The sequence below is a fragment of the Heptranchias perlo genome, chromosome 8, assembly GCF_035084215.1.
Source record: "Heptranchias perlo isolate sHepPer1 chromosome 8, sHepPer1.hap1, whole genome shotgun sequence".
Lineage (NCBI taxonomy): Eukaryota > Metazoa > Chordata > Chondrichthyes > Hexanchiformes > Hexanchidae > Heptranchias > Heptranchias perlo.
The window spans coordinates 10,944,845-10,971,763 of record NC_090332.1 but is presented as its reverse complement, the minus strand read 5'-3'; the positions used below and the strand labels follow the sequence as shown (position 1 = coordinate 10,971,763).

General features: G+C 40.6%; 1 protein-coding gene across 9 annotated transcripts in view; it reads right to left on the bottom strand.

Annotated features, from left to right (window-relative positions):
• akt3a (v-akt murine thymoma viral oncogene homolog 3a) overlaps window positions 1-26,919 on the bottom strand; it is a 304,170-nt gene that overhangs the window by 72,621 nt on the left and 204,630 nt on the right. For all 9 annotated transcript variants that reach the window (XM_067988642.1, XM_067988640.1, XM_067988641.1 and 6 more), the window contains one exon: window positions 17,395-17,542. In XM_067988642.1, the coding sequence (XP_067844743.1) occupies window positions 17,395-17,542 (148 nt within the window). The remainder of the gene's footprint in view (window positions 1-17,394; window positions 17,543-26,919) is intronic.

Here is a 26,919-nt window from a genome sequence, read left to right as displayed (position 1 = left end):
GAAGAAAGTGTTTTGGGGTGGTGCAAGGCAGTTATTCTGTGCTGGGGAGGTGTGTAGCCATAATGCGACATAGGGACTTGTTGGTACCCATAAGCAGAGCGGAGTGTGAAAGGTTAGTAGTATGAGTGTTGCTTTAAAAGGGTTGAGTGTGGTAGTGGCCAAGGTAGACAAGGAAGAAAGGGACAAAGTGCTTTTAACCTTACCTTGCCTGCCCTGGTCAAGCCGTTGAACTTCTTCCAGTATTGCTGTGCAGTCCTCGAGGTGAAGGAATTGGCATTGAATGCCTAGGCTACCTCCCTCCATGCAGCAAGGCTGACACTCCTGGGTGGCTTGTTGCCTGGCACACATGGAGTCAGTCACTCCTGTCTTCCACCTCTTCAAAGAGAGCTTACAGGTCTTCTTGTGAAAAATGCACAGCCCTTTGGTGCCCTGTCACAATGTTTCTTGGACACAGCTGAAATGGGAAGATGCCCTGAGCGTTCAAATGCCATGGGGTCAAGGATAGAATCGCCACAGCTTCCTCTTGCCGAACTCAAGTGCTCTGATGAAGAATGCAGTCTTTACAGAGGCCAGATCAGTTCTGCATTAAAATTTCCTGGGGCCTGCGCTGCTCACAGCGTCTTTACGGCACTATTATGCCACTTCATATGCAAATGAACTTACCCAGTAAATTTTCTTGCTACTCCCCAGGCTGGCATATGGCGATATTTTCTGGTACTATAACGGCGCTATGGACATCAAGGAAATTCAGGGCCTATTTTTGACAAAAGGCACAGCACAATTTCAATAAGGTGATTACAGGTGTCTCAAAGTTTTATTATTTGCTTCACCTTTTCATAAGTTAGCTCAAAGGATCTAATAGATGATGCAGATCTTTACTGCTTTATAGGCACTTCATTCATTTAATCCTATTCAATTTTTCATCAAGGCAAACTAGGGTTCTAGTCATTGCAGGGATTTAACAATCCAGTTGGATTAAGAATATGAACTAAGCAGCAGGGATTATAATCCCTGAGTGAACAAATGAAAATGACAGACGAGAAAAGACCCATTGGTCCATCTGGCCTGTCCTATGCCTTATGCATCACGATACAGACACTCCCTACCCACCCGGAGCCGTATAATCTCCTGGGAGAGGCGAAAAACCAGATAAAAACCCAGGCCAATTAGGGAAAGAAATCTGGAAAATTCTGCTCCAATCCCTTAAGGCGATCAAAACTAGTCAAGATCACTGCACTGACCCTGAATTTATTAGTGTACCTACCTCTAATACGGTGATCTCTGCCCCAATCAGAAACAGGTCCAGCTCTCTCTAAGGAATACAGCAAATCAGCATTCACCTCATGAGCTGACAACCTATTCCACTAAGAAAAGAACTGCCTGACATACAATCTACTTCTGCCCTTACATAACTTGCAAGCATGACGCCTGGTCCTCCTAAACTGTCCAGTTAAAATAATTGATCCACATAAACACAATCTAGTCCCTTCATTATATGATAACCTCTATCAAATCGCCCCCAAGTCTAAAGTATACAGACCCGGCACTTTGGGCCCATCTGGGTAACTATGGCGTTTTAAACTGGAAATTAATCATGTAGCCCTCTTATGCACCCTTTTCAAAGCCTCAATATCCCCCACCACGTGAAGAGAACAAAACTGGACAACGTATTCTAACTGAGGTCTTGTACAAGGACAAAATGGAATGCTTTGTTTTGTAGTGAATTGTCCTGTGAATACAACCTAGAACCCTGTTTACTATAGATTCATGGCATTGGTCAACAACTCTGGGTTACTAGTCCAATACCATAAACCACTGTATCCCCTAGAGTTATTGATATGTGCATTAGGCCATCAAAAATGTGAGAACTGCCTGTTGGTGTTTCACTACAATTTCTCAAGATAGCCATCTGCAACATTGAGTGTTAATGAAGATTAAGAAGATCCCAATGGATTGAAAAGAAATGAACAACCTCATACCCATATTCAAAAAAGGTGGTAAAATAGACCCATTAATCTTACATCAATAACTGGCGAAATAATTGTAATGATTATTAGGAACAAACTTGAGGACTACTCGTACAATGATAACCTACGAAACAGCAATCGACACAGCTGCAGAGAGGGAAGGTCTACTTGACAAGTCTCTTAACTTTTCTGAGGCAGTGACATCCCAAGTGGAATTTGGGGAACATTATGATGCGTTGTAGCCCAACTACCAGAAGGTTGTTGACAAAATTCTAAATGGGAGTTCAAACCAAAACCTGGATATGGATAAGAAATTGGTGAAATGAAAATAAATAACTTGACAGGCTCGGCAAATACTAAGTGGAGTGTCCCAGAGACGAGTGCTTAGGGTCCCTACTGTTCCTAATTTACATCTATGACTTGGATTCAGAAGCTAAATGTAAATGTCAAAATTGCAGATGACTATGCACCTGGGAGGCAGGGTGGGGGTGGACGGAAGGCAGTTGAATATAAATACCAACAGATAAATTGTGCAAATGAAATGCAATATGGTTAAGTGTATGGTACTGTCCATTGGAAAAAAAAGACAGCATACCTATTCTATGAATTATTTCAAATTAGCTAAGGGTGAAGTTAAAAAAGAGATCTACACTGATTTTAGATTTCAGCCCAGGTCAGCAAACTAAGTTACGTGCTCGTCCACATTTAGTTTAATGATGTGTTCTAGTCATTGCTGAAAATGCTGTGATCATTATCTTCAATCTTTGAAAGTTCTAACAGAATTCATTCAAAAAAGTTGCATCCATTTAGAAGGAAAGGGACACACAATTATAAGATAGTTTTTTTTGCAGTGGATACAGATTTTGAATTCAACATTTGATATGAATCAGATGTTTTCCTGAAAATAGTAGAAATTCAAAAACTAGTTAGACTTAATTCATTTTAAGTCTATACCCTGGGGACAAACAAACACTGTTGCAAAAAGTTTTTCTCTCTCATGTAGGTGAGTGTAGGTAGTTGATGCTAACAAAAGGGAAAAGTAATTTGAGATAGCCGAATGGGAGCACTCTCAAAATACAGAATAGGGAATTTGCACCTCTTGAAGGAACAACGGTCTCAGGTATTTTTCAACTGCATTGCTTACTGCATGGCATGTAAAAGACAAATGAACAAGGTTTTCTTTCTGAAGAATTGATTGCAAAGAAGGCAGGGAACAGAGAATAAAAAAAACCAAGACAATGCATGAAGCTGCTGCTACAAATGAACAATGGAACATTTCTATAATATATGGGCAGATTAAAAGAAAACATGCAAATTGAGATTTAGAATGGAAGGTTCGTGGGATGTGATGCCAAGGATGACAGGACATGTAAATGTGATCTTAAAGATAAACCAGTTACTGGACATCCTGTAGGTGGAAACTGTCAAAATTTAGTGAAACCAGTATGAATAAAGTTTGGGTTGTACAAATAGATTTTAGAAGCTGAATGGGTTATTCTCATTCAAATTTTTCTTTTGTTCTTAGATGATCCAGACATTGATAAGTCATTTAATAAATTTCATGAAAACCTAAAAGAATTTGATAGCAAATTAAACATTTGTGATAATATATACAAGACAGAAATGCAGGGCCCAGACAATTTTCAAAAGAAACCTCCAATTTATCTGATGACAGGGTGACACTTAACAAGTCTGAATAAAATATGTCAATGTATTTTTGAAGTTAGAGTTGACAATTACATTGTTGCTAGATTGATAGACAGACAATGCTATAATAAACTTTATAACTATAATCCCAAATTACATTACTACATGGAGAAATAAAGAGTAAAAGTTGTATTATTTATCTGGATAAAAGCAAATGTCTATCTTCCTATTTGTAACAAAATGGTTGAAACTGCCTTAAAAAATCAGTTCTTTTCAACTTTTGATTAATCATTTTGAAATTATCTCATGTTCAAAATGATTTCAGTCAGTCTATAGTGACTAATTATGCCATTAACTTCCATTCAGCCTCTGGTCAAGTCACATGATCATGGTAAATGTTGCAATAGTGCTAATAGCTCTGACAGGAAAGCAGGATTGTTTGCTTCACTTAGCAGCTGACAGTAGGTCCAAACCAAAGCAGTGCCAAAACAATTTGCACTGGAGACTAGGTACTGGACAATATTGTGCCAAAGCAATTTACACACTACTTTTTGTCACTTCAGATGTCAAAGCAATGACAGAGCTTCCCCAGACAACACACAAGGTAGCTTAACAGCTGCCTGAAGCTACCTGCAAACCATTTAGAGTAGGCAACTAATTATACCCAACAGATTGCATCATCACTCTTAATCAGAGTTGATCAATAGAATAAAAGAAAAACATGTCACCTCTGAGAGACAAGTGAGATGCACCAACAAAAGAGATTTAAGGAAAATTTCTTTAGCAACCAAGCTTAATACATCCTTTTTATCTTGTATCAATGTACATGAGCTGCATGTTAAACCTCTGACAATTTAGCATTGGTATCACAAAAAGTACATTTTCTCAGCTCAGTCATGAAACTGCTACTCTTTCTTCAAATATATTTAATTTGCTTCTATGAAGTGATTTTTTTTTGAGTTTGTGAGTGGGTTTTTCTTTTACACTGAAGATGGCAAATGCAAATAAGATCTTGTAATATGCTTTTAAAGTTATTTTCTTCTTGTTTTCCTTTAACTCCCAAATTATAGTGCACCAATTTTACAATATGGACCTTTTTCATTGGACTATATTGTGGGCTTAAGTGATGTGTTGAAGCAAAGATTTAAAATCTTTATATATGACTATTATTTTTAAAAAGTTTGCTGTTACTAACTTGAGTTAGACCTTTGCTTCAATAAGGAATTTACATTATAATCTGATCATCACTTTGTATTATGGAAAAGGGAAAAGCAAATACTTGAAAACTGATGACTGGAATTTCCGTAGGGATTATCCTCATTGTCAGTTGCAACTTCAGCATAAACCCCCAAAAAATGGTATAAACGGCCATTTATGCTGTTTCTCCTGGGTTTTCGCTGAAGTTATGGCAGAAGTTCAGGGAGCCCCTCAGAAATTGTCCCTGAATTTCCATTTCAAATTATAAAGCAGAATTTTAATAAGACAAGTATAGATAATACAGGCTATTTGGCTCATCCAGCTCAATCGTCCATAAAAACCTGTAATTCTCTTCCCCATCACAGCATACAACTGTACCTAGAGATTTTGCATCCATTACCCTACCTGGAAGAGAATTCTAGCAAGAACTACTCAACTACTTGATTTTTAAAAAAAGGCTTTTTCTGGAGATCCAAATCAGTCCCAAACATTTTATTTTTTGGATTCAAGGAAAATTACTGGGCCAGACAGTTTGTAAGTTTGCAGCTTCCTGCTTGTGATGCTGAAACAAACACCAACAGTTTAAAAAAAAAAGATGCTCAAATGTCAAAAGTAGTCTTATTATTGTAATAAAAAAATCCAAACAGCAAAAATATAACATCTAAAACACAATTTTAGTTCCAAATTTTTTTAAAAATTGAACCTTTTAAATTCTGCTCACCGTACCATCTGTCTCTTTCCCTATTCTCGTTCCCATTTTCTCTCCAGTTAAGGCTTGGCAATCTAACATAGAATGGCCATAATAATAGGCAGTGTTGGAAATAGAAAAATCTCACTGGTGGTCTTTTGAGGTTAAGGCATCTTGTTGAAATGGATGGAATTGTACTTTGTCTCTTGCTTATGCCTGTTGGCATATCCACTTATACCAACAGTGGATATACAAAATGGAAAAGTTTTCTTTCTCTAGCATTGATATCTTTCCACATGAAAAGCACAAAAAATATTTACCAAAAACACTCAAAGAAAACCTGTCCAATATTCTGGTGCATCGTATTGGCAATCCAACGCAGTACACCATACAGCTAGAGGGCGAAGCTCTGCATGCACAATCTTCAGTCAGGTATCTCTAAACTAAAATGAATATATCAGTTCCTCATCTCAGTTGTGCCAGTATAGGGAAAAACCAAGGGAAGGTAAAACCCCTCCCCCCCAGGAGAAATGGAAAGAAAAGTGAAGGAGATCCACCCTAGCTCACTGTTGTAGACCTCTTCTGGCCATTTCAGCGTAGTAGTGGTGGAAGCCTGGGGCAGGTCATTCACACACTTAGGGAAATGTATAATACACCACCTCGAAAAAAAGGTGACTCATCCTCCCAAAAGTACACCACACATTTAAATTAAGCCCTGCCATTAATCGTTACTTGTAATCAACCCAAACTGAAAGCATACAATAGTTTCATATCATTGAAACCAGGAAATAGAATTCTAATCAACGGCTACCATCTCCATAAACTAAAAAAGTATTGCAGAATAAGTAGCTATATTATGCTAACATACCCAGGGATGGATAGACTAGGGACAACCAGAAGGGCAGGAGTGCAACTACAGACAGATTTGTACAGGTAATCAGTGACTGTTTTTAACACCGTATTTGAAGTGGACAATTAGAGTAGATTTCACTTTTGGCAGTCTACTAAAACTGGTTAGTAACCCACAAGTAGATGAACACTTTAGATCTAGTGTTCACTGAATAATTCATATTTAATATCACAATTAAAACCAAGTCCAAACACAAGAAAAAAGGATGTGAAAAAGTATATTCCCACGAGGAGAAATGTAGTAAGACTTGGACCACAGTGACTGCACAAGAATGGGCAGCAATGGATTTACAAGCAACAGGTTGTGCCTCACACACCCACTACAATTCTCTAAGTTGGTTGATATAATTCACTTGGATTTCAGAAGATGTTTGTTAAGATTCCATTTATTAGGCCAAGAAAGATCAAGGTTCACAGAAATAATAGCAAATGGGATAACAAGATTGCAAACTGACCCGGTAATAGAAAACAGAAGGTGATTATAAATAGTAAAAGCTCTGTTAAGGGAGTAGCATTCTGCATGGTTCTGTTCTGGGTCTGCTGCTGGTCATAACATGCATAAATGATACAAGTGGTATTTTGTTAGTAAATGTTACAAAATTTGCTGCTGGTGATTATAAAACAGACTGACAGTATTTTAAGAGATCTGCAGTAATTAAGCTGATCAGATAACAATTGGCAGACGGATAGTGGAAAAAATTTAAGTTGTGCACACTGGAATAGGAAATGAATTCTGTTCACAATCTGTGGATCCTGTTTTGAAATGTCCATTACCAAAGATTGAAGAGGAAAATTATTTGGTGATTATCAATCAATAACAGTATATAGTCAATGTGAAGCTGTTATGCACAAAGTATTTCATATACTGAGATACAGCACAACAGCATTTCACTAGAAGCTGAAACAAAATACTTTATGCATACATAGATCATTCGTGAAGCCACATTTGGAATACTGTGTGAAATTCAGGCACCCCACCTTCAAAAGAACATCGAGTCACTGAAGACGGTTAACAGAAAAGTTATGAGGAACATTCAAACACTTAGGGTCAAAGTCATGGAGAGATTCACAAACCTGAACTTGTTTTCATTAGATAAAAGAAACAGGGCAGACATGGGGCCAGAATTTGCTGTCAAAATAACGGTGAGGATAATGGTGTTCCAACATTATTTATGTCTAAACAGTACAGCAACTTCAGGTGAGGAGCGGATGCGCGGTTAAACGTGAATATCCAAAAGTTGTTGTCAGTGTTGCGTCGCTCCACCATTAGCTTCACGAAAACAGCATTTTGTTGTCTGCCTCACCATTGAATGCTATGAAGTTGTTGTATTTGTGCGGTAGATACGAACTAAACCCGGCACAGATATTTAGGGCTAGTAATTAGTCGCATAAGTACCCTTTTAACGACATGACAATTGTTAATTACTGCCATTCAAACTCTCTGGCACTGAAAATTAACTATTACAAGTGTGGAGTCTCATTCCTTCAGATTTTGAATTTTTTGGGGAGATTTTAAAAACATCAAATTTGTTTTTAGAAAATTCTTTCTTTTCCTTTGTCTTAATCCAATGTTTCTTTCCCTCTTTATTTCTCTTTCTGTACCTGTTTGGACATTGAATTCACCCCTTTAATTCCTCTTCCTTCTCAGTCCTTCTGCTGTTTATTTCTCAGTCCTTCTGCTGTTTATTTCCCAGTCCTTAAATCTCATTGGTTAAGAAGATACCATGTTGGTTGCCCTGTTCACTCAGGTCCCAGATGCCCTGTTTCCCTCGCTGCACCATTATCAGCTCGCACTTTCAGCAACTTTATGAGCAAAAATGTTTTGAGCTGAAGGATGCAGGGGCAAGTCTATGGCAAACACTGTTAGATGCCCTGCAACAGCAAAATCTGCCCAGGATCTAAGCTTTTAGAAGGCTGAGAGGAATGGGTACTCTCAGCCTTCTAAAAAGCTTAGATCCTGGGCAGATTTTTTAGCTTGAACTGAAAGTGCAGAACTAGAGGCCATATTTAATTTATAAATTAACAAGGCTCAACTATATAGATTTCCAGATAAATCAGTTAATGCTGTGACAATTAACAAATTTATAAAAAACAGGTTGAATATCAGGTTAGAAATGAGTTTGAGATTTACGGGGATAAGTACAGATAAAAATAATTGAATGCTGTGTGGAACCTGATGGCTTCTCAAATGCCAAAAATGTGAAAACTTCATGCAAAGGAAAGCGAATGGCGTAGCACATATATGCAGAATGCAAACTTAAATAGGCATAATACACATTCTGGAGTTTTGCTTGTTCTACTTTGGGGGAGGGCAGGAAGAAAATTTGCAAGATTCTTGATTTAATGGAATAGGTATAGGACAATGGATTTAACGAAACACATTTTTTTCTTATTCCATGCTTTCTTGCAACATTAACAGTGATTTTTTTTAAAAAGGTATCATCAATATTGAAACAGTGAGCAAAAAATAGTTGAAACTTCCATTATAGTGAAGCAGTAATTCTAATTTTTCCCATCTCCTCGCCCCAAAAAAAGCAAATCTTTTGGCAGGTGTTTTCTGGTACCTCATATTAGCCAATTTTCACTTCTGAACCTTGATTGTGAACATGATTATAGCATAGACTGATCTTGTTATCATATGATATCCATCTTTCCAGCAGTGGTTGCTGGATAGTGACCAGGAGCAGGTATCGGTCAATTGTTCTCATCTCTTGGCTGGGGATACTGAGTCTAATTGTACCACCCCTGCTATCTCAGCTGAGATCAGCTAACCAGGAATCCAACCTAGTTTTAAAAGATATTTCAAAAACTTTCACCAACTTCTCAATAGAAGTATAATTAAAAAGTAAGTCTTTTGTACAATCTTTTGGTTTTCTTAAAGTGTGTCAGTGCGCACACGCACACGTTTTTTAAAAATCTTTTAAAGTATCTAATTTGTTTCCATACTTTTAGGGATTATTTATGCTGAAGAAATGTGTTCTAAAATGTGTGGTCTCAATATATTATCACACCATGCAATTCTTTTCAACTGTAAAGAACCAGCAGCCAATGGTATTTAATGAGGGAGAGAAAGATCACTGATCTCGAGCGCTCTTTGTTCCTTATGCTCAGCCTTTCATCCAATAGCCTAATTGAAGATGATGATCACCCTAGCGACCCACATGAGTCAAAGTACTAAACATATAAAAACTATGAGTGCCAACAAATAAGTAATATTAAACTTAGGTTAAGATACTGGACATGTCATTTTTTTTAAAACTTCCTTTTCAAGTAATAGCTTTCATTTAAATTGCAAGATTGAAGTACAGTCATCATTGGCCTTTATTTCAAGAGGATTTGAGTACAGGAGTAAAGGTATCTTACTGCAATTCTATAGGGCCTTGGTGAGACTGCACCTGGAGTATTGTGTACAATACTCAATTTTAGTCTCCTTACCCAAGATATACTTGCCATAGAGGGAGTGCAACAAAGATTCACCAGACTGATTCCTGGAATGACGAGATTGTCGAATGAGGAGAGATAGAGTAGACTACGCCTGTATTCTCTAGAGTTTAGAAGAATGAAAGGTGATCTCATTTAAACATACAAAATTCTTACAGGGCTCGACAGGATAGATGCAAGGAGGATGTTTCCCCTGGCAGGGGAGTCTAGAACCAGGGATCAGAGTCTCAGAATGAGGGGTAGGCCATTTAGGACTGAGATGAGGAGAAATTTCTTCACTCAGAGGGTGGTGAATCTTTGGAATTCTCTAGCCCTATGGAAGCTCAGCCATTGAATACATTCAAAACAGAGATCGATAGATTTCTAGATATTAAAAGGCATCAAGGGATATGGGGATGGGACAGGAAAATGGCGTTGAGGTAGACGATCAGCCATGATCTTGATGAATGACGGAGCAGGCTTGAGAGGCCGGACGGCCTACTCCTGCTCCTATTTCTTATGTTCTTAAATACAATGCAATAACCACATGAACACCCCTTTCTGACTAAATGCAACGTCCTGCATAATAATCTTTAAGAAAAGCTCAATTTTCTTCATGTCTTGTACAAATCTATTCATAGGAGCCATTGTTAACAATCATGTCTTATGTTCGAGTCATTACTGTCCTTATTTTAGTTAGAAAAAGTTCTCAATTCCTGGATAAAGTATCATTTAGGGATGGAGTATCACATCACAATTTTTTTTAGAATGGCTGAGAAAAGTGGGAAAATAAAAAGAAACAGATCTAGACAAGGTGTCCTAGTACATGAATCACAAAAAGTTAAAAAAAAGAGATGGTTCGCTCGACTGATTCCTGGGATGAGGGGGTTATCTTACAAGGAAAGGTTGGACAAGTTGGGCCTGTATACATTGGCATTTAGAAGAATGAGAGGTGATCTTATTGAAACATATAAGATCCGGAGGGGACTTGAAGGGGTGGATGCTAAGAGGATGTTTCCCCTTGTGGGAGAGACTAGAACTAGGGGACACAGTTTAAAAATAAGGGGTCGCCCATTTAAGTCGGAGAGGAGGAGAAATTTTTTCTCTGAGGGTTGTGAGTCTGTGGAATTCCCTTCTCCAGACAGGGTCATTGAATATTTTTAAGGCCGAGTTAGATAGATTCCTGATTAACAAGGGAGTCAAAGGTTATAGTAGGTAGACAGGAAAGTAGGGTTGAGGTCACAATCAAATCAGCCATGATCTTATCAAATGGCAGAGCAGGCTTGAGGGGCCGAATTGCTTACTCCTGCTCTTAATTCGTATGTTCGTGGACCAGTTCTTCCTGTTTAAATAATTTTTTTTTCTAGCGGATTAGCACGGTTTTGCAAATGTACCATTCTCTCTGCTGCAGGATAGAGTAAAGCAGCATTGCTGTGCCAATCATCAGAACATAGTTACTACAAGTTTTCATTTGGAAATGAAAGTAGAATGGGGTTATTGAAATACCATTCCTTTGTAATTAACAATAGACATCCCAAAGTAGAAGATATTTTTGGGACGGGAAGGAAGAAAAGTAACCATGTAATATTGTTTTATATCTTATTATTGTACCTGATCGTATCATTCATAAGCAAGCAATTAGGATTGTCCATCCCATGTATACACCATAGATTTCTTTTCAAACAATCCTAAAATCTGAATTTCTGCCTGCACAGTCACTTTTTGCTGCAGAAACCAAGAGCATTTCTTGCAGACAGCAGCAACAAGTGACTTTTGAATATCAGTGTCATTGGTTAAACTTCTGCTAACTGATCAGAATTTGAAATCTACACATTGCTTGAAAATACTACATTTTGTATTATAATAGCTAATCTCCCATGTAGTTGCTCACAGCAGGTCAGAGGATACAGGTATTTATAACAGAGTGGAAGTGGTTGTATTGTGGCATTAGTTATGACATGAGAATATTAATGGGAGCAGGTTATTTGATGTGTACAGTTTTCAGAGGGCTGTTGAAGTAATTAAGTGGGCTAGTGAAATGAGCACTGCTAAGGAAACTATTAGAGATTTTATTGGGCAGGGCAGTTGGTACTTCGGAGTATAGTAGTGAAAGGGGAAGGAAGGATGGTTGGTAGTTCAGGGGGTTGAGAAAGTAAGAGTGAGGAGTTGGACGGTGCAGATTTTGGGTGTGTGGGTGGAGAAAAAAAAAGCAACAGGGAACAGGAATTGAGGGAAAAAAAACAGGAAAGAGGAATTCCAAAAGAAAAGGCAAATGGGGAACAAAACTTAGGATGGTGGGGAACAGATGAAAAAAAGCAGCAGGGAGAAAACATAAAACTACAATGAAGATACTGAAAGTAGAGCAGAGGAAGAAAAACACACCATACAACTGGGCTATTAGGAGAGTAGGAAAAGAAAAAAATACACAGTGCAGCAAGGATACTGGAAAGAAACAAAGCAGACAACAAGCCTTGAACAAGAGAGTTCAAGCCTCCAAAAAAGACAATGCAGAGACCAAAAAACAAGCAGGGTAAGAACAAAGCTGGGAAAATGTACCTGGAGAGCTGTTGCTGGAGTTAGGCATACTGATTGCAAGGGGCTGAGAGGATCAAAGCTGGAATTGATCACATTATCCATCAGCCAATCAAAATGAAATAAATACCACCCCAGCACCAACTTATAGGCCCTGACATTAGCGGGGAGGCGGGATGGGCGATTGGGCGCGTGGGTAACTCGCCCAATAAAATCTGTCCGTTCCCCACGCAATCGTGGGTTAATTCGAGCCACTTAACATGGCTTCTAGGTTTGCCGTCCGAAAGCTGCGCAGCGGGCGGACTTCGCACCCACATCACAGGCTGTCAGCTGGAGGAGCTCTACTTAACGGAGCAGTCCTCCAATAGCTGCTCCTGGAGCAAACACCCACACAGCACAATGGAGCAACACAGGGGAAAGGCTGCTCCTAGATTTAGTGATGCCTCACTCCAGGTGCTACTACATGGGAGGAGGGATGTCTTCTACCCAGCGGACGGGAGGAAGTGGTCTGCCTCTGCCACCAAGGCCTGGCTCGAGGTGGCAGAGGAGGTCACCAGCAGCAGCACCATCTCCCGCACTTGGATCCAGTGCAGGAAGTGCTTCAAATGACCTAACAAGGTCAGCCAAAGTGAGTACACTTATTCATTCTCCTACATTCCGTCTTCCACATCACCGCCCCCACCCCCCAACTCATTCTGCACTGCAAAAACTACTCTATCACATCACTCCTCACACCCACTGAAAGCTCATCCTCAACTTACCTGTACTTCCTCACCTTCCCATTAGTCACCCCACCACTACCACTCAACCCAATCCTCATCGAATGTAGTAGCTCTGTCTCAGACTCACCCTCTGATGCATCTCTTTCATGGTCAGCCACACCCAAACCAATGCATTCATCGGTTGGCCATGTCACCACCACTCACTCACATGTTTGTACTTTCTCCCCTTATAGGAGAAGAAAGCCCAGAATGCACGGGAGAGGGACAGGACTGGAGGGGGGCTGCAACAGATAGTCGTCCTCACGGACGCAGAGCAGGAGGCGCTGGAGCTGAGCCGCACCCTCGAGTGCCTGTCAGTCAGGGACGTCGAGACTGGCAGCCGACAAACGTCTGGCGACAGAACTTTAACATTCAGCACACACTATGAATTGGATGTTAACATGCCTTGCCATCTTCAGCACCTCAGTATGCTTATCGCAACGTGACATATCTGCGATCATGCTTAATATTGCCTTCTGTTCTCTTACAGGGCATTCAGCGACCGCTCTGACGGCAGAGGGCGATTCCTTAGAGGACCTGCTGGCCTCTGAGGGTGCACAGTCACATCTGAGCGAGCCATCCACCAGCGCAGATACACACACTTCGGTGGATCCCAGCCCACAGTTAGGGGGTCGCACATGGTGAGTTACCACACACGTGAGCATGAGCAGACACTGGTGGCAGGAACAGCTGTGGAGAGTCTGCGTCGGTGGGAGCACTCCTTTCCAGGCTCTGCTCAGCTGGACACAGATGCTGAAACCTGGGGGCCATCCCTTAAAAGGAGAACATAGAATGATTGAGGGGCAGCAGCACATTTGCGAGGTGCTGGAACAGGTGCCATGCGCACTCTCCACAATCGCGCAGAGGACGGAGGGGAGTCCAACTCCTGCATGAGTGGAATGGTGGCACAGGTATGGGAGGGCATCTCTGAGATAATGTCAAGGGTAAATGCGAGAATGTCTGCAATGGAGGGAAGGCTAGCCTCGCCTCCATGAAGCTTCAAGCACGGCTCACAAATGAGTCCATTCAGGCCTTGACAATGGCCATTTGGACACAGTGAACAACATTCTGCCGGCAAACTTAAACAGGCAGGCAGATACACTAGCACTGACCTTACAAGGCTTCACACATGCCCTCCAAACTGTCGTCCAGCAGAGTGATAGGAGTGGTGTGGGCCTGGCCCAGAGGAGGGATGATGGCGAAAAGGGACATGGAAGTGGGGACGCCACTCAAAGCTCTCCCATATCTCACGTTGCCCCCCTCTCAACCAGTACTTGCAATCCTCTACAGATGGCTGAGTCTGCCTCTGCACAGGTGCAGGTGAAGCAGTCTTTGGAGGAGCCCTCACGGGCACCAAAGCTCAGAGGGCGTAGGCCCAAAGCATCTAAGCGGTCAGGGCATGAACAAGAGCAACCTGCCACTACCTCCGCTGCAGCCACAAGGGATGCATCATGTAGAAGTAGTCAGAAGCAAAAGGGGAAGGTTTTGTAAGCATAAAGGGGATGCACAAGGGTGTTTGACGGTTGGTCATGTTTTTTATTTATATTTGCTTTTTGTTAAACTGACATTAAATAATATTATTGTCACCACTACTGCCTTGTCTTGGCCATACTTGACTGGGTTCTGTAATAAGGCCCTTTCACGAGGTTCACCATGAACGCAGATAGTTGATGCCACCCATTGGGTCACTCTACAGTGGGGGTATGTGCAGTTGCAGGACTGTTTTGTGCGTGGGCGCTGCTCTATTCAGGTGGTGTGAGGACTGGACTCTTCACACTGTCTGATGTTAGCAGAACCGTTCATATATCAGTGACTCCCTGGCCTCACGAGCAGCCAGGTGAGCCACTGTTCTGCCCACAGAACAGCGGCTACTCCTGCTCCTGCTCATGGTCCTGGTCCAGCTCCTCCTCCCCCTCCTTCGCACTCTGTCTGGTGCGTATTGAAGCACTCCCCCAGAACGATCGAGGCACCTGAAGTACATCTTGAGCAGCACTATAGCATGCTCAATCGTAAACCTGGTATCGATGTGGCTGTCATTATATCGACGCTGTTGCTCGGTGATGGGGTTCCTCAGAAGTGTCATGAGCCACGTGTGCAGTGGGTATCCCTTGTCCCCGAGGACCCAGCCCTTAGGGGTGTTCGGTGCGTGGAAGAGGGGCAGGATGTTGGACTCCTGGAGGATGAAGGAATCGTGGCAGCTGCCAGGGTATCTGGCACACACGTGAAGGAATCTCTTGCGATGGTCACAAACGAGCTGAGTGTTGATGGAGTGATAGCTCTTCCTGTTGATGAACAGTCCTGGTTCGGGTGGAAGTGCTCGTATTGCCATACGGGTGCAATCGATTACACCCTGCACCTGTGGGAAACCAGCCACAGTATGGAATCCCACTGCCCTCTCTATCTGGCTAAGGTTGTCCATGGGGAAGTTGACATAGTGCGAGGCACTGCAAAACAAGCCGTCTGTGACCTGCCTTATGCATTTGTGTGCAGACGACTGAGAGACCCCAGCGATGTCCCCGGTGGAATGATCAGAAGAAGTTGAGGGCAGTGGTGACTTTGACAGGTAAGAAGATGCTGCTTGGTCCAGCTGGGAGCAGCTCAGCATGAAGGAGGCTGCAGATGTCCACGACTACCTGGTGACTGATTCTGAGCCTCTGTATGCACTGCTCCTCAGAGGTCCAGGAAGCTGAGCCTTGGTCTGTAGCAAGGGTAGTGCCTCCAGCAACGTCGCTCTCTCTGTTGTTGCCCTCCATGCTCGTGCAGGTGCCTGTGGTGCAGCACTGTGTTGTGGAGCTCCACGTGGCGGAGGTGCATGCCGTGCCTGACAAGGCTGGTGATGTTGCTCGTCCTCGGATGTAGTGGTGAATGCAGCCATGTCGCCGCACCCCCCCCCCCAACCCCCCAATCCTGGTGGTGTCAGTTTGAGGGGGTCTGCAAAGTAGTTAAATATGTTTGCACAGCAGAGTTTTGGTTGGAAAGTAAGAATTTTGAGTGAAAACACAAAGGTCTTGCAGCCAAAACTTTGTCTGAAGTGACAGAGTGCCCTGCTGCAATAAATGACGTTTTCTTCCCACCTGTCAAATAAGCATTTGCATCTCTCACTGGCTGCTGGCTGAAACACGTCTGTTGCAACAGGGAGTGTTTCCCACAGCACGGGAAACACGCTGAGGATGCTTCAAAATCGCACCCCTACCAAAATGTCCAGTGAATCAAGTAGTTCAAGTACCTCAACTATCGGACAAACTATACAAATCATCATCCTGCCGGCTTTAATTGCCAGTGGGACTCCCGCATCCGGGAGGCACGCGCGCACCCAGACGTGTCGCTGGGGAACCCAGAAGTCAGCGGGTTGAAGCCGGGCTCCGAACCCGCTTGGCATTTTAGCGATTTTCGGAGCCCTCCCACCCCCAACGCACCCGCTCAGTCACCTGAAAATCGGCCCCATGGACTCAGCTAGCAGAACTGAATCACAGATCAGTATAAATGAAAAGCGTGACAGGGAAATAGAATGTAAATAGCATGATACAAAAATGTGATTCTCAGGAACTAAGTGAGATGGAAGCTTTAATATATTATAGATAGAGAACAGTGATCCAAAAGAACCTGATTGCTGTAGGACCTCACAAACTCTCATCTAGTTGATGACATCAATGCAGAAGTGATTTTAAAAAAAATACTAGGTATCTAGCCGATCATGGCCAACTTTGCTCTTGCAATTTATATTATCTGAATCCTCTAACTGGATTACTGCTTTCTAATCTGTTGCAACCCATTCAGTAACTTCCAAGAATATTTCAAAGACATATTATCTGTACAATAGAAGATTAAACTAATCTTGTATAAAGAGAAAAGTATAGAATAACGACTTCAGCAGAAAGTATTTTACAGAATAATGATTTATGAATAAAGTTGATAGTAAACCAATTTGTCAAAAAATAAAACACCTCAGCCATTTGAAAGCAAAAAGTAATTTAATGAATCTAAAATATTTTCAAACTGAGAGGCCAGCCCAGATGTTATTTTTCAGTAATTAGCTACATGTCATGTAATATCATGTTCCCCATCATAGCCTCTCCATTCTCCTCCCCTTTCCCAAAGGTCATTGTCCATAGTATCTCTTTCAACCTTATAATGAAATACTAATAGATTTCTTTCTGCATGTGAGGAGTGCTATATAAATACAAGTTGCTTTTGTAGAATTATTGGAAGACTTAAATGGTACACCAAAATATTACAGCTTATTTATTTTATAAACAGCAGTAATTGCTCTTACCACTCTGCGTTTGGGATGACTAAGAGAGGTATCCATTTCATCTTCCCCTGTGATATCTAGATTGGGACTGGAGCTGCAGTTCATTCGATCTTCCTCTTGTCTTTGAAGTCTATCTGCTACTGCCTGGATAGCTTCTGTCCATTCTTCCCTGAATATTTAAAACAAAAAGTCTTTGGTATTAATACAAACGTGTACTCGATGGTAGATCTGTAGAAGTTCTAAACTATAACCATAGAGACTTGTGCACTCTCTCATGACATTTGTTGCTACTCTGAATAGAAACCAAAAAAATGGGCAGAGTGAATTGTTACTCAGGCGTAAAAATCTATTTTCCAAAGACTAATTGCTACTAGAATCCTTGCACGGTCAGTTTTTCCACAAAACTGCATGGCTTACCTTAAACCTAAATAGGGCTGTGTAAACAGATTTTACATTCAGATATTCTACCAATTATTAATGAAGTGATTAACTAATTATACAGAAACTTTTTTTTTTACTGGTTTAACACAAGTAAAAATCATTAATTAGATGTAAATTTAACACAATTGAGAACATGTTAATCTTGTATCTAAGTCTTCTCATTTATTAAATCTCTAGCTTATAGCTGAGAAATTTACTGTGATAGAAAATGTAACTTTTAAAGGGATGTCAATTAATCGCAACTAACTTCTGCGATTAATGCTATAATTTTTTTTGGCAACTAGTTTTTTAAAAAACACGTTAATCACAGAGGTTACATGGAGTGCACCTCGAAGTCACTTACAGCCTTCAGTACAACTTGTACCTCTGTACAATTCTGCGCATCCGCGGCCATTATGTCCTTCTGCGCATGTGTGCAATTGCTAAAATGACAGTAGAGAGTGCAGCAGTGTCATTCAGCATAGAGCCCGAGGCCAGCTACAGGCATTCTTCTCCATCAGACCTGGGCCCAAGGAGGGCCTGCGGCCCCATGGATCGCCATTGAAGGTCTGTAGTTTAGAGTGTTGTCGTGGTTAAAACAAAGATTTTAACAGCTTAAAATTTTTAAATCGCAAGATTCACTGTGATTAATTGTTTTAAATTGCTTGCCAGCCCTAATATATGTGTGTATACATCTTCTATGTAGGAGGCATGCTTCATTAAAACTGCTATGCAAACATTTACAATGGAAATCCCAATGTTAAAATGTCAATACTTACCTGTAATGACAAAAAATAATTTCTCACGTTCAAAGTAATTAAAAATTTTAAAATTGTATATTTCACAGTAACACTGAATTGTATTTGGTGTTCTTAACGTTTTTATTTGAAGGACTCAGCCTATCACAAAAGCCAGGCCTTAGACTTCATAATTTTGCTTACAGCAGGTATTCTACTAATTTAATATAGATTTATGCAGTCTGAGCATGTCCAAATTCGCAGGATGCATCAGTATCATTTAGTCAGCTGAACTACTGGAATATTTTTCATCAGCTTCTAGTAGTTTTTGCTCAATTGTTTTTAAAAATATTGACAGAAAAACTGGAGGACAAACTTAAGTGTTGTATGCGAGAGGGTGAGGCAAACGAAAGACTGTATTTTTGTGTCTGTAAATTTTAGAAAACATTTAAGCAAAGATAGTGCCATTCTCATCCTAATTTGAGTTAATTTTTCAAAAAAACAGAATTTTGGAGCAGAGATAGTCTAATTATCACCCACCTTTAGTTGACAGAAAATGTAAATATTTTAATTACTGACACCTGTCAGAGACAGACATAGCAGACAGTGCATTCTTCGACTTAAAACAAATTGAATTATGAAAGCGAACAAAGCTTCTTTAAGGACAACTGATGAATGAGGATGGGGAGAGGAAAAGAGAAACAATTTGAAGGTGAGGAATCGTCTGGCTTCTTGTCGTAAGAACATAAGAAATAAGAGCAGGAGTAGGCCAAGTGGCCCCTCGAACCTACTCTGCCATTCAATAAGATCATGGCTGATCTTCCACCTCAACTCCACTTTCCCATCCTATCCCTTGATTCCCTTAGTGTCCAAAAATCTGTCAATCTCAATCTTGAATATACTCAACAACTGAGCATCCACAGCCCTCTGGGGTAGAGAATTCCAACGATTCACAATCCTCTGAGTGAAGAAATCTTTCCTCATCTTGGTCTTAAGTGGCCGACTACTTATCTTGAGACTATGACCCTTAGTTCTAGACTCTCCTGCCAGGGGAAACATCCTCTCAGCATTTCAGTGGAGTTGAGATCGAAGATCAGCCATGATCTGATTTGGCCATCCGTATGGCATATTCCTGCTCCCATTTATTATGTACCCTGTCAAGCCCTCTTAGAATCTTATATGTTTCAATGAGATCACCTCTCATTCTTCTAAACTCCAGAGAGTATAGGCTCATCCCACTCAATCTTTCCTCAGGACAACCCTCTCATCTCAGGAATCAATCTAGTGAATCTTCATTGCACCCCCTCGAAGGCAATTATATCCTTCCTTAGGTAAGGAGACCAAAACTCTACATTGTACTTCAGGTGCGGTCTCACCAGAACCCTATATAATTGTAGCAAGACTTCCTTACTCTTATACTCCAACCCCCTTGCAATAAAGGCTAACCTACTATTTGCCTTCCTAATTGCTTGCTGTTACCTGCATGTTAATTTTGTGATTCACATACAAGGACACCCAAATCCCTCTGACAATCAACATTTCTTAGTCTCTCAACTTTCAAAAAATATTCTGCTTTTCTATTCTTCCTACCAAAGTGGATATTTTCACATTTCCCCACGTTATACTCCATCTGCCACCTTCTCACCCACTCATTTAACCTGTCCATATGCCTTTGTGGCATCCTCACAGCTTACTTTCCCACCGAGATTTGTATAGTCAGCAAACTTGGATACATTACACTCGGTCCCTTCATCTAAGTCATTGATATATATTGTAAACAGCTGAGGCCCAAGCACTGATTCTTGCGGCACCCCACTAGTTACAACCTGCCAACCCGAAAATGACCAGGTTATTCCTACTGTCCGTTTTCTGTCCGTTAACCAATCCTCAATCCCATGAGCCTTAATCTTGTAAAGCACCTTATTGAATGTCTTATGAAAATCCAAATATGCTACATCCACTGGTTCTCTCTTATCCACCCTGCTAGTTACACCCTCAAATAACTCAGATTTGTCAAACATGATTTCCCTTTCATAATATGATTAGGCAGAGTCAACACGATTTTATGATTTTCTAAGTGCCCTGTTACTATGTTCTTAATAATAGATTCTAGCATTTTCCCTACGACTGACGTCAAGCTAACTGGCCTATATAGTTCCATCTTTTCTCTCTCCCGCCTTTCTTGAATAACGGAGTTACATTTGCTACCTTCCAATCTACAGGGAGCGTTCTAGAATCTAGGGAATTCTGGAAGATCAAACCAATGCAGACACTAACTACGCAGCTGCCTCTTTTAAAATCCTAGGATGTAGGCCATCAGGTCCAGGGGATTTGTCGGCTTTTAGTCCCATTAATTTTTCCAGTACTTTTTCTTTACTAATCTTAATTACTTTCAGTTCCTCACTCTCATTAGACCCTTGGTTCCCCACTACTTCTGGTATGTTTTTTTGTGCCTTCTACTATGAAGACATACAAAATATTTGTTTAACATCTCTGCCATTTCCTCATTCCCCATTATAATTTCTCCCGTCACTGCCTCTAAGGGACCCATGTTTACTTTTGCACTTACAATCTGTTTTTATATTTCTTGCTAGTTTACTCTCATGTTCAATTTTCTCCCTGTATCAATTTCTTGGTCATTCTTTGCTGATTTCTAAAACCCTCCTGCTCCTCAGATCTACTACTCTTTTTGGCAACATTGTAAGCCTATTCTTTTAATCTAATACTATCCTTAACTTCTCTATTTAGCCAAGGTTGGATCACTTTTCCCATGAAGTTTTATCCTCAAGGGAGTGTATATTTGTTGAGAATTAAGAATTATTTCTTTAAATGTTCACCATTGCTTATCTAGCATCATATTTTTAATCTAATTTGCCTCTCCAGCTTAGCTAACTTGCCTCTCATACCTACGTAATTGGCTTTGTTTAAATTTAAGACCCTAGTTTTGGACTTAACTACATCACTCTCAAGCTCATATGAGCACTCTGCTCCAGAGGATCCTTAACTATAAAAGATTACTAACTAACCCTGTCTCATTACACAATACTAGATCTAAAATAGCCTGTTCCCTAGTTGGTTCCTTAACATATTGTTCTAGAAAACTGTCTCTAATGCATTCCATGAACTTGTCCTCCAAACTACTTTTGCCAATTTGGTTTGCCCAGTCGGTATTAAGATTAAAGCCCCCCCCCCCACCCCCCACCACGATTATTGCATTACCCTTGTTACATGCTCTTTTAATTTCCTGTTTCATACGCTGTTCACCATTATAACTACTGTTAGGGGGTTTATAAACTACTTCCACCAGTGTTTTCTACCCCTTAGCTCTACCCATACTGATTCTACATCCTGATTTTCTGAGCTAAGATTGTTTCTCACTATTGCCTTCATCTCATCCTTTATCAGGGCTACCCCCTCCTTTTCCATTTTGTCAGTCTTTTCTAAAAGTTAAGTATCCTAGAATATTTAGTTCCCAACCTTGGTCACCACTACGTCACAGTAATGGCTACTAAATCAAACCCATTTACCTCTATTTGTGCCATTAACTCATCAATCTTGTTACGAATGCTTCATGCATTCGGGTATAGTGCCTTTAATTTTAACTTTTTACTATTTTTCCCAGGTGTGACCTTAGTCACTAATGCCCTATTGCCTTTGTTAAACTCTGTCCCTTCCTGACACACACTGCTAGTTTTTAACCCAAATTGCTACTCTGCTCTACAGCCTTGACCTTTCTCTTCAGACTTATAAATTTCTTACCTGAACCCGCCCCCCCCCCCAAACTCTTATTAGTTTAAAGCCACTCATTACAGTCAGTGCTGGATTTCTGTTAGTCTCCCTTTCCATCCCATCCCCCACTCAAACTTGTGCTTCTCCTCATCCCCATCATGTCGTCTTCTCCTCCACCTTACCATTTCCCTTCCCAACACCTCATTCTCATCACTACCCCAACTCTACCGCTTTGAACTACACACTCAAACTACTGTATCTTCCTCTCTCCTTTGTTCCATTGTCACATTTCACCTGTAATCATCCATCCATACTTCTTCACTCCCTGAAGTGTGGGTGCCTACAGGCCTGAGGCCCCCTCACAATCAACCAGTTTCCCTCTTCTGCTCCCCTATCCTATTCTCCTTTCCCATCTGTTTCCCTCAAAGAGGCTTTGTATGCTTTCAGAATTCAACTTTTTAAAAAATCAATTTAGAATGAGGGAAAAACTGCCTATCTTTCTCTTTTTGTCTCATAATTGATAAAAATTAATATCTTTGTCTCACAGGTATACATGATTAACATTGATCTTTTCAGTCAACAAAATATTGTTGAAGTAATCAATTGACTTCAAACTGCGGTCTTTGATTTTGAAAATGAAATGAATACTCTAACCATCTCTTTCTTTCAGACTTCAGTGTTACATCGAAACTACAGCAAAGAAACAGGCCATTCGGCCCAACTGGTCTATGCCGGCGTTTAAGCTCCACATGAGCCTCCTCCCTCACTACTTCATCTAACCCGAATCAGCATACCCTTCTATTCTTTTTCCCCTCATGTGCTTATCTAGTTTCCCCTTAAATGCATCAATGCTATTTGCCTCAACTACTCCTTGTGGTAGCATGTTCCACCATCTTACCACCTGTTGGGTAAAGAAGTTTTTCCTGTCTATCTGCCTCTCTTCTCTCTTTCTCTTCTTCCCTCCCCCTGCTTAGTTAATACACTTTTTCAAGTTTATAGAACATAAAAGTTACAACAGATGTGTAATTACAATAGTTTTTTTTCTTACACACTCCACCTCACTGTACTTTTAAAAAAAATATAAATTTTACCTCAGTATAGCGTTTGAAATTTGTCCTATTATTTTTCAAAATTATTTGAAGAAAAGCTTCTAGGTAGAAAGAGCTAGGTGGTAAAGAAAAACATTGCATTGATACAACTGATGGAATGGTGCCTGGAATTAGATGTGATGCACATGTTCAGGCTGCACAATCCAAATTCAATTAAGAGTCACAGCTCTCAGTTAAAATATCAAGTCCAAGCTCAGGAACTTAGGAGAAGCTGAGGCCTTCAAATGAAAACTTTAATTAAGGCAATAAAAGACAAAAAAATTCAATGGATAACTTTAATCAAGTTATTGAGAAATATGTATTTTTAAAACATTTTTATTTTGTTCAAACTCTTATTTTGGATATTAGAAATTTCAGTTACAGGGAAAAAAAATGGCAGATAATTTTTCAGAAAGCATTTTGAATGATTTATGGGAACCCAGAGGCCAGATTGGGCATTATCAGCCTAATATACCTTTAACTATAAAATAGCAGCTTTTACGTATCACACAATGCGATACCTTTAACATTGAAAATACCCATTATCATGGCATCACCTACAGGAATAACAGGTTCTGCAGATATTTAAAATGAGTTTTCAATGAAAATCGTGCCCAACTGAATATATAACTAGTCTATCTCCTGTGGTGTTGCACATACGACCTAGTACAATGTTAATGGTTAAGCAGCTAGAATATGGGTAACAATGCAGGTGGGGGAGGAGGATCAAAGGAGGAGAAGGTGGGGGATTCCCTAAAGGAGGGAGTACAGGAGGAACAGTGGGAAGGGGAGAAGGGGAGTTTGGGAGATGAAGAGGAGAAGAGATGGGGAATAGGGCAGGAGAGGGTGAAGGATAAGGGGCAACAGAAGACAATGATCTAGATGTGTAGTACTGGTCAGGACACCTTTCTTCATAGTGAGGAAGGAGGCATGGCACTTGGCCAGGATCCATTTCTTCATGGTGATGGAGGAGGGGGAAGAAGGGAGAGGAAAAGGATGGGAAAGGTAGAGGAAAGGGAATGGGCAAGGGGAGAAGAAAGGGAGAGGAGAAGAGGAAAGGGCAGGATAGAGAAGAGGGGGCAGTGGTGAATGGGAAGGTTTGAATGGCAGTGTAACAGGGCCAATTTTCCTCTCAGTGGAAGGAGGACCTGCACTGGGCCAAGGTGTGATTCCATCTCCATCAGAGTCAGTATTTTTCTTCTTTATTCCTCCTATGTCAGCAATTCATAAATTCCACCCTGACATGATAAGGAAGTGATGCAAGGCCAGTAAACTGTTCTCAGCACTCTGCTCTACAGTTAGTTGCAGTACTTCTACCAGCAACTTCATGCAGATATCAAACCCAGTAAGTACTTCTCTGTAGTGCACATCTGCGGTGTATTTTGTTCATGAAGAAAAACATCGGGTTGGGGAGATTCTTGTATCAGCACTCTTGGAAAAATAGGCAGGTGTTGAAACAGTAAAAATATGACTAGTGAGCTGAAACTATGATTTCATAGAATTGTCAGATTTTCAACCTAGCTAGCCTAATCTTTCTAATTCTTTAAATTGCTTAGCCGCTACAAAATTTTAACAGACCAACACCCAGAGAACACTACTGGGATACAGATCTTGATGAATCTGACATCACATGGTAGCCAAACAAACATGTGGATTTTTCCCAGGCTTCGTTCATGCAACATTTTGTTTTCTCTCACTTTAGTTATTTTGAATGAGAAAACAGCTATCAGTGGAAATTGACTAAAAAACCCACCAAAACCAAGCTCCAAACACATCTAAGCATGAAGGAGAGAAATCAAGACTTAAAGTGAGCTTTGTATGTGATGTTGAAGTTCATTCAAAGAATGAGAAGGAACAAAGTCAGTTCATGTGAAATTTGCCCTCATCTGCTCAACCTTACATGTAAAAAAAATGTGCCAAACTAGGACTGAAACTAGAGTTCTATGACTTACCTTTGTGGCCAATTTACATCGGGAAGACACGAAGAGCTATCAGGTCAAGGGAATATTACTTCATAAGAGCATGCAAGTCAAGCCTTGTAACCACACAGCAATTAATTTGGAAACCCTTCGAATACTGGGCTGAAAAATGGTAATTGCGAAAGTAGAATGAGCTTATACTTCACCAGATAATTTTGGACAGCTAACAAGTAACAAATATATTAAGCTACCCCTTCAATTAAATGTGTCTTAGATTTACCCAACATTTTGTTTCCAAATAAACCATTAAGTGCCAACACAACTTGCAATTATATAGCACTTCAATGTAGAAAAATGTCCAAAGGCACTTCAGGAGGTATAAAATCTAGCCAAAGAAGCAGATATTAGGAGGGGTGACCAAAGGTGTGGGTTTGAAAAAGGCTCTTAATCAAGGAGAAGAATGTGGAGTCGCAGAGTGGTTTTGGGAGGGAATTCCAGAGTGTGAGGCCTAGGCGGCTGAAGGCATGCCTCCAATGGTGGGGGTAAAGGGAGGGGAAATATATGAGGTCGGAGTAGGAGGAACAGAGTTCTGGGAGGCAGGTTGCAGTGTTGAAGGAGATCACAGATGAGAAGTCTAAATTTGAAGCACTGAGAGCCGGTGTAGATCAGCAGGGACAGGGTACTGGGTGAGCAGGGCTGTGCAGGATAGAATACAGGAAGAGGAGTTTTGGATAAACTGAAGTTTACGGAGGGTGGAAAATGGAAGGCCTGCCAGGAAAACATTAGAATATTTGAGTTTGGAGGTGACAAAAGCAAGGATGAGCATTTCTGTTGCAAATATGCTGAGAGAATATATAGAAAATTGATGCCGTTTTGAACACCTGTCCTGGCACAAACACTGACCAGTGGTTGCAGGACTAGAGTCAACTGAGGATGGTCTCATTGTCACTCATCCCAGATAGCATCTATAGAATAGCACTTAAAAATTCCCCAGTCTGAACTGCAATTGAAACTCGATAAAATCAAAAATTTTGACAAACTTCTCCTCTACACATCCAGTGACTGAAAGTGAGGACATAAATTTGCAAGAGATCAAAGTTGGTCACTGACAACAGGATAAGAAGTGAAAGCCTTCTTCAAAGAAAGGCTTTTACAAGCAGAGAAAACAAAGATGATCTAACTGGCCTTGGTACAAATTTTCTTAAAGGGATACTGTTGCAAGCAATTGCACCATTGGGTAACACCAATTCCTAATTGTTTATGGAGACTGAACTAAAAATTAATGTTGGGAAATTCCTTGGAGTTGCTCCCACTCCGCCGCAATTCCGATGCAGCTTCGAGGAATTTCCCAATGGAAGTGTTTTACTGATGCTTTATGTTATTGAAATTTTTTTTTAAATAAATGGGAGGGAACACTGTACCACCATCCAACACCAATACCAGTGTTCATCTAAATTATAATTCAACCTACATCAAAATGACCATACAAATTAAAACTGGAAAAATGTACAAAAATGTTCAAATATGCCCAAATTATGGTGTTCAGTAGAATTTCGTTTAAAAATGTGAATAAGTTACATGTATACACAAGGTTCATTTTGAGATCTTCATTGTGGAGTCTTATGACAGTGGCATTTATTAAATTATATAGTA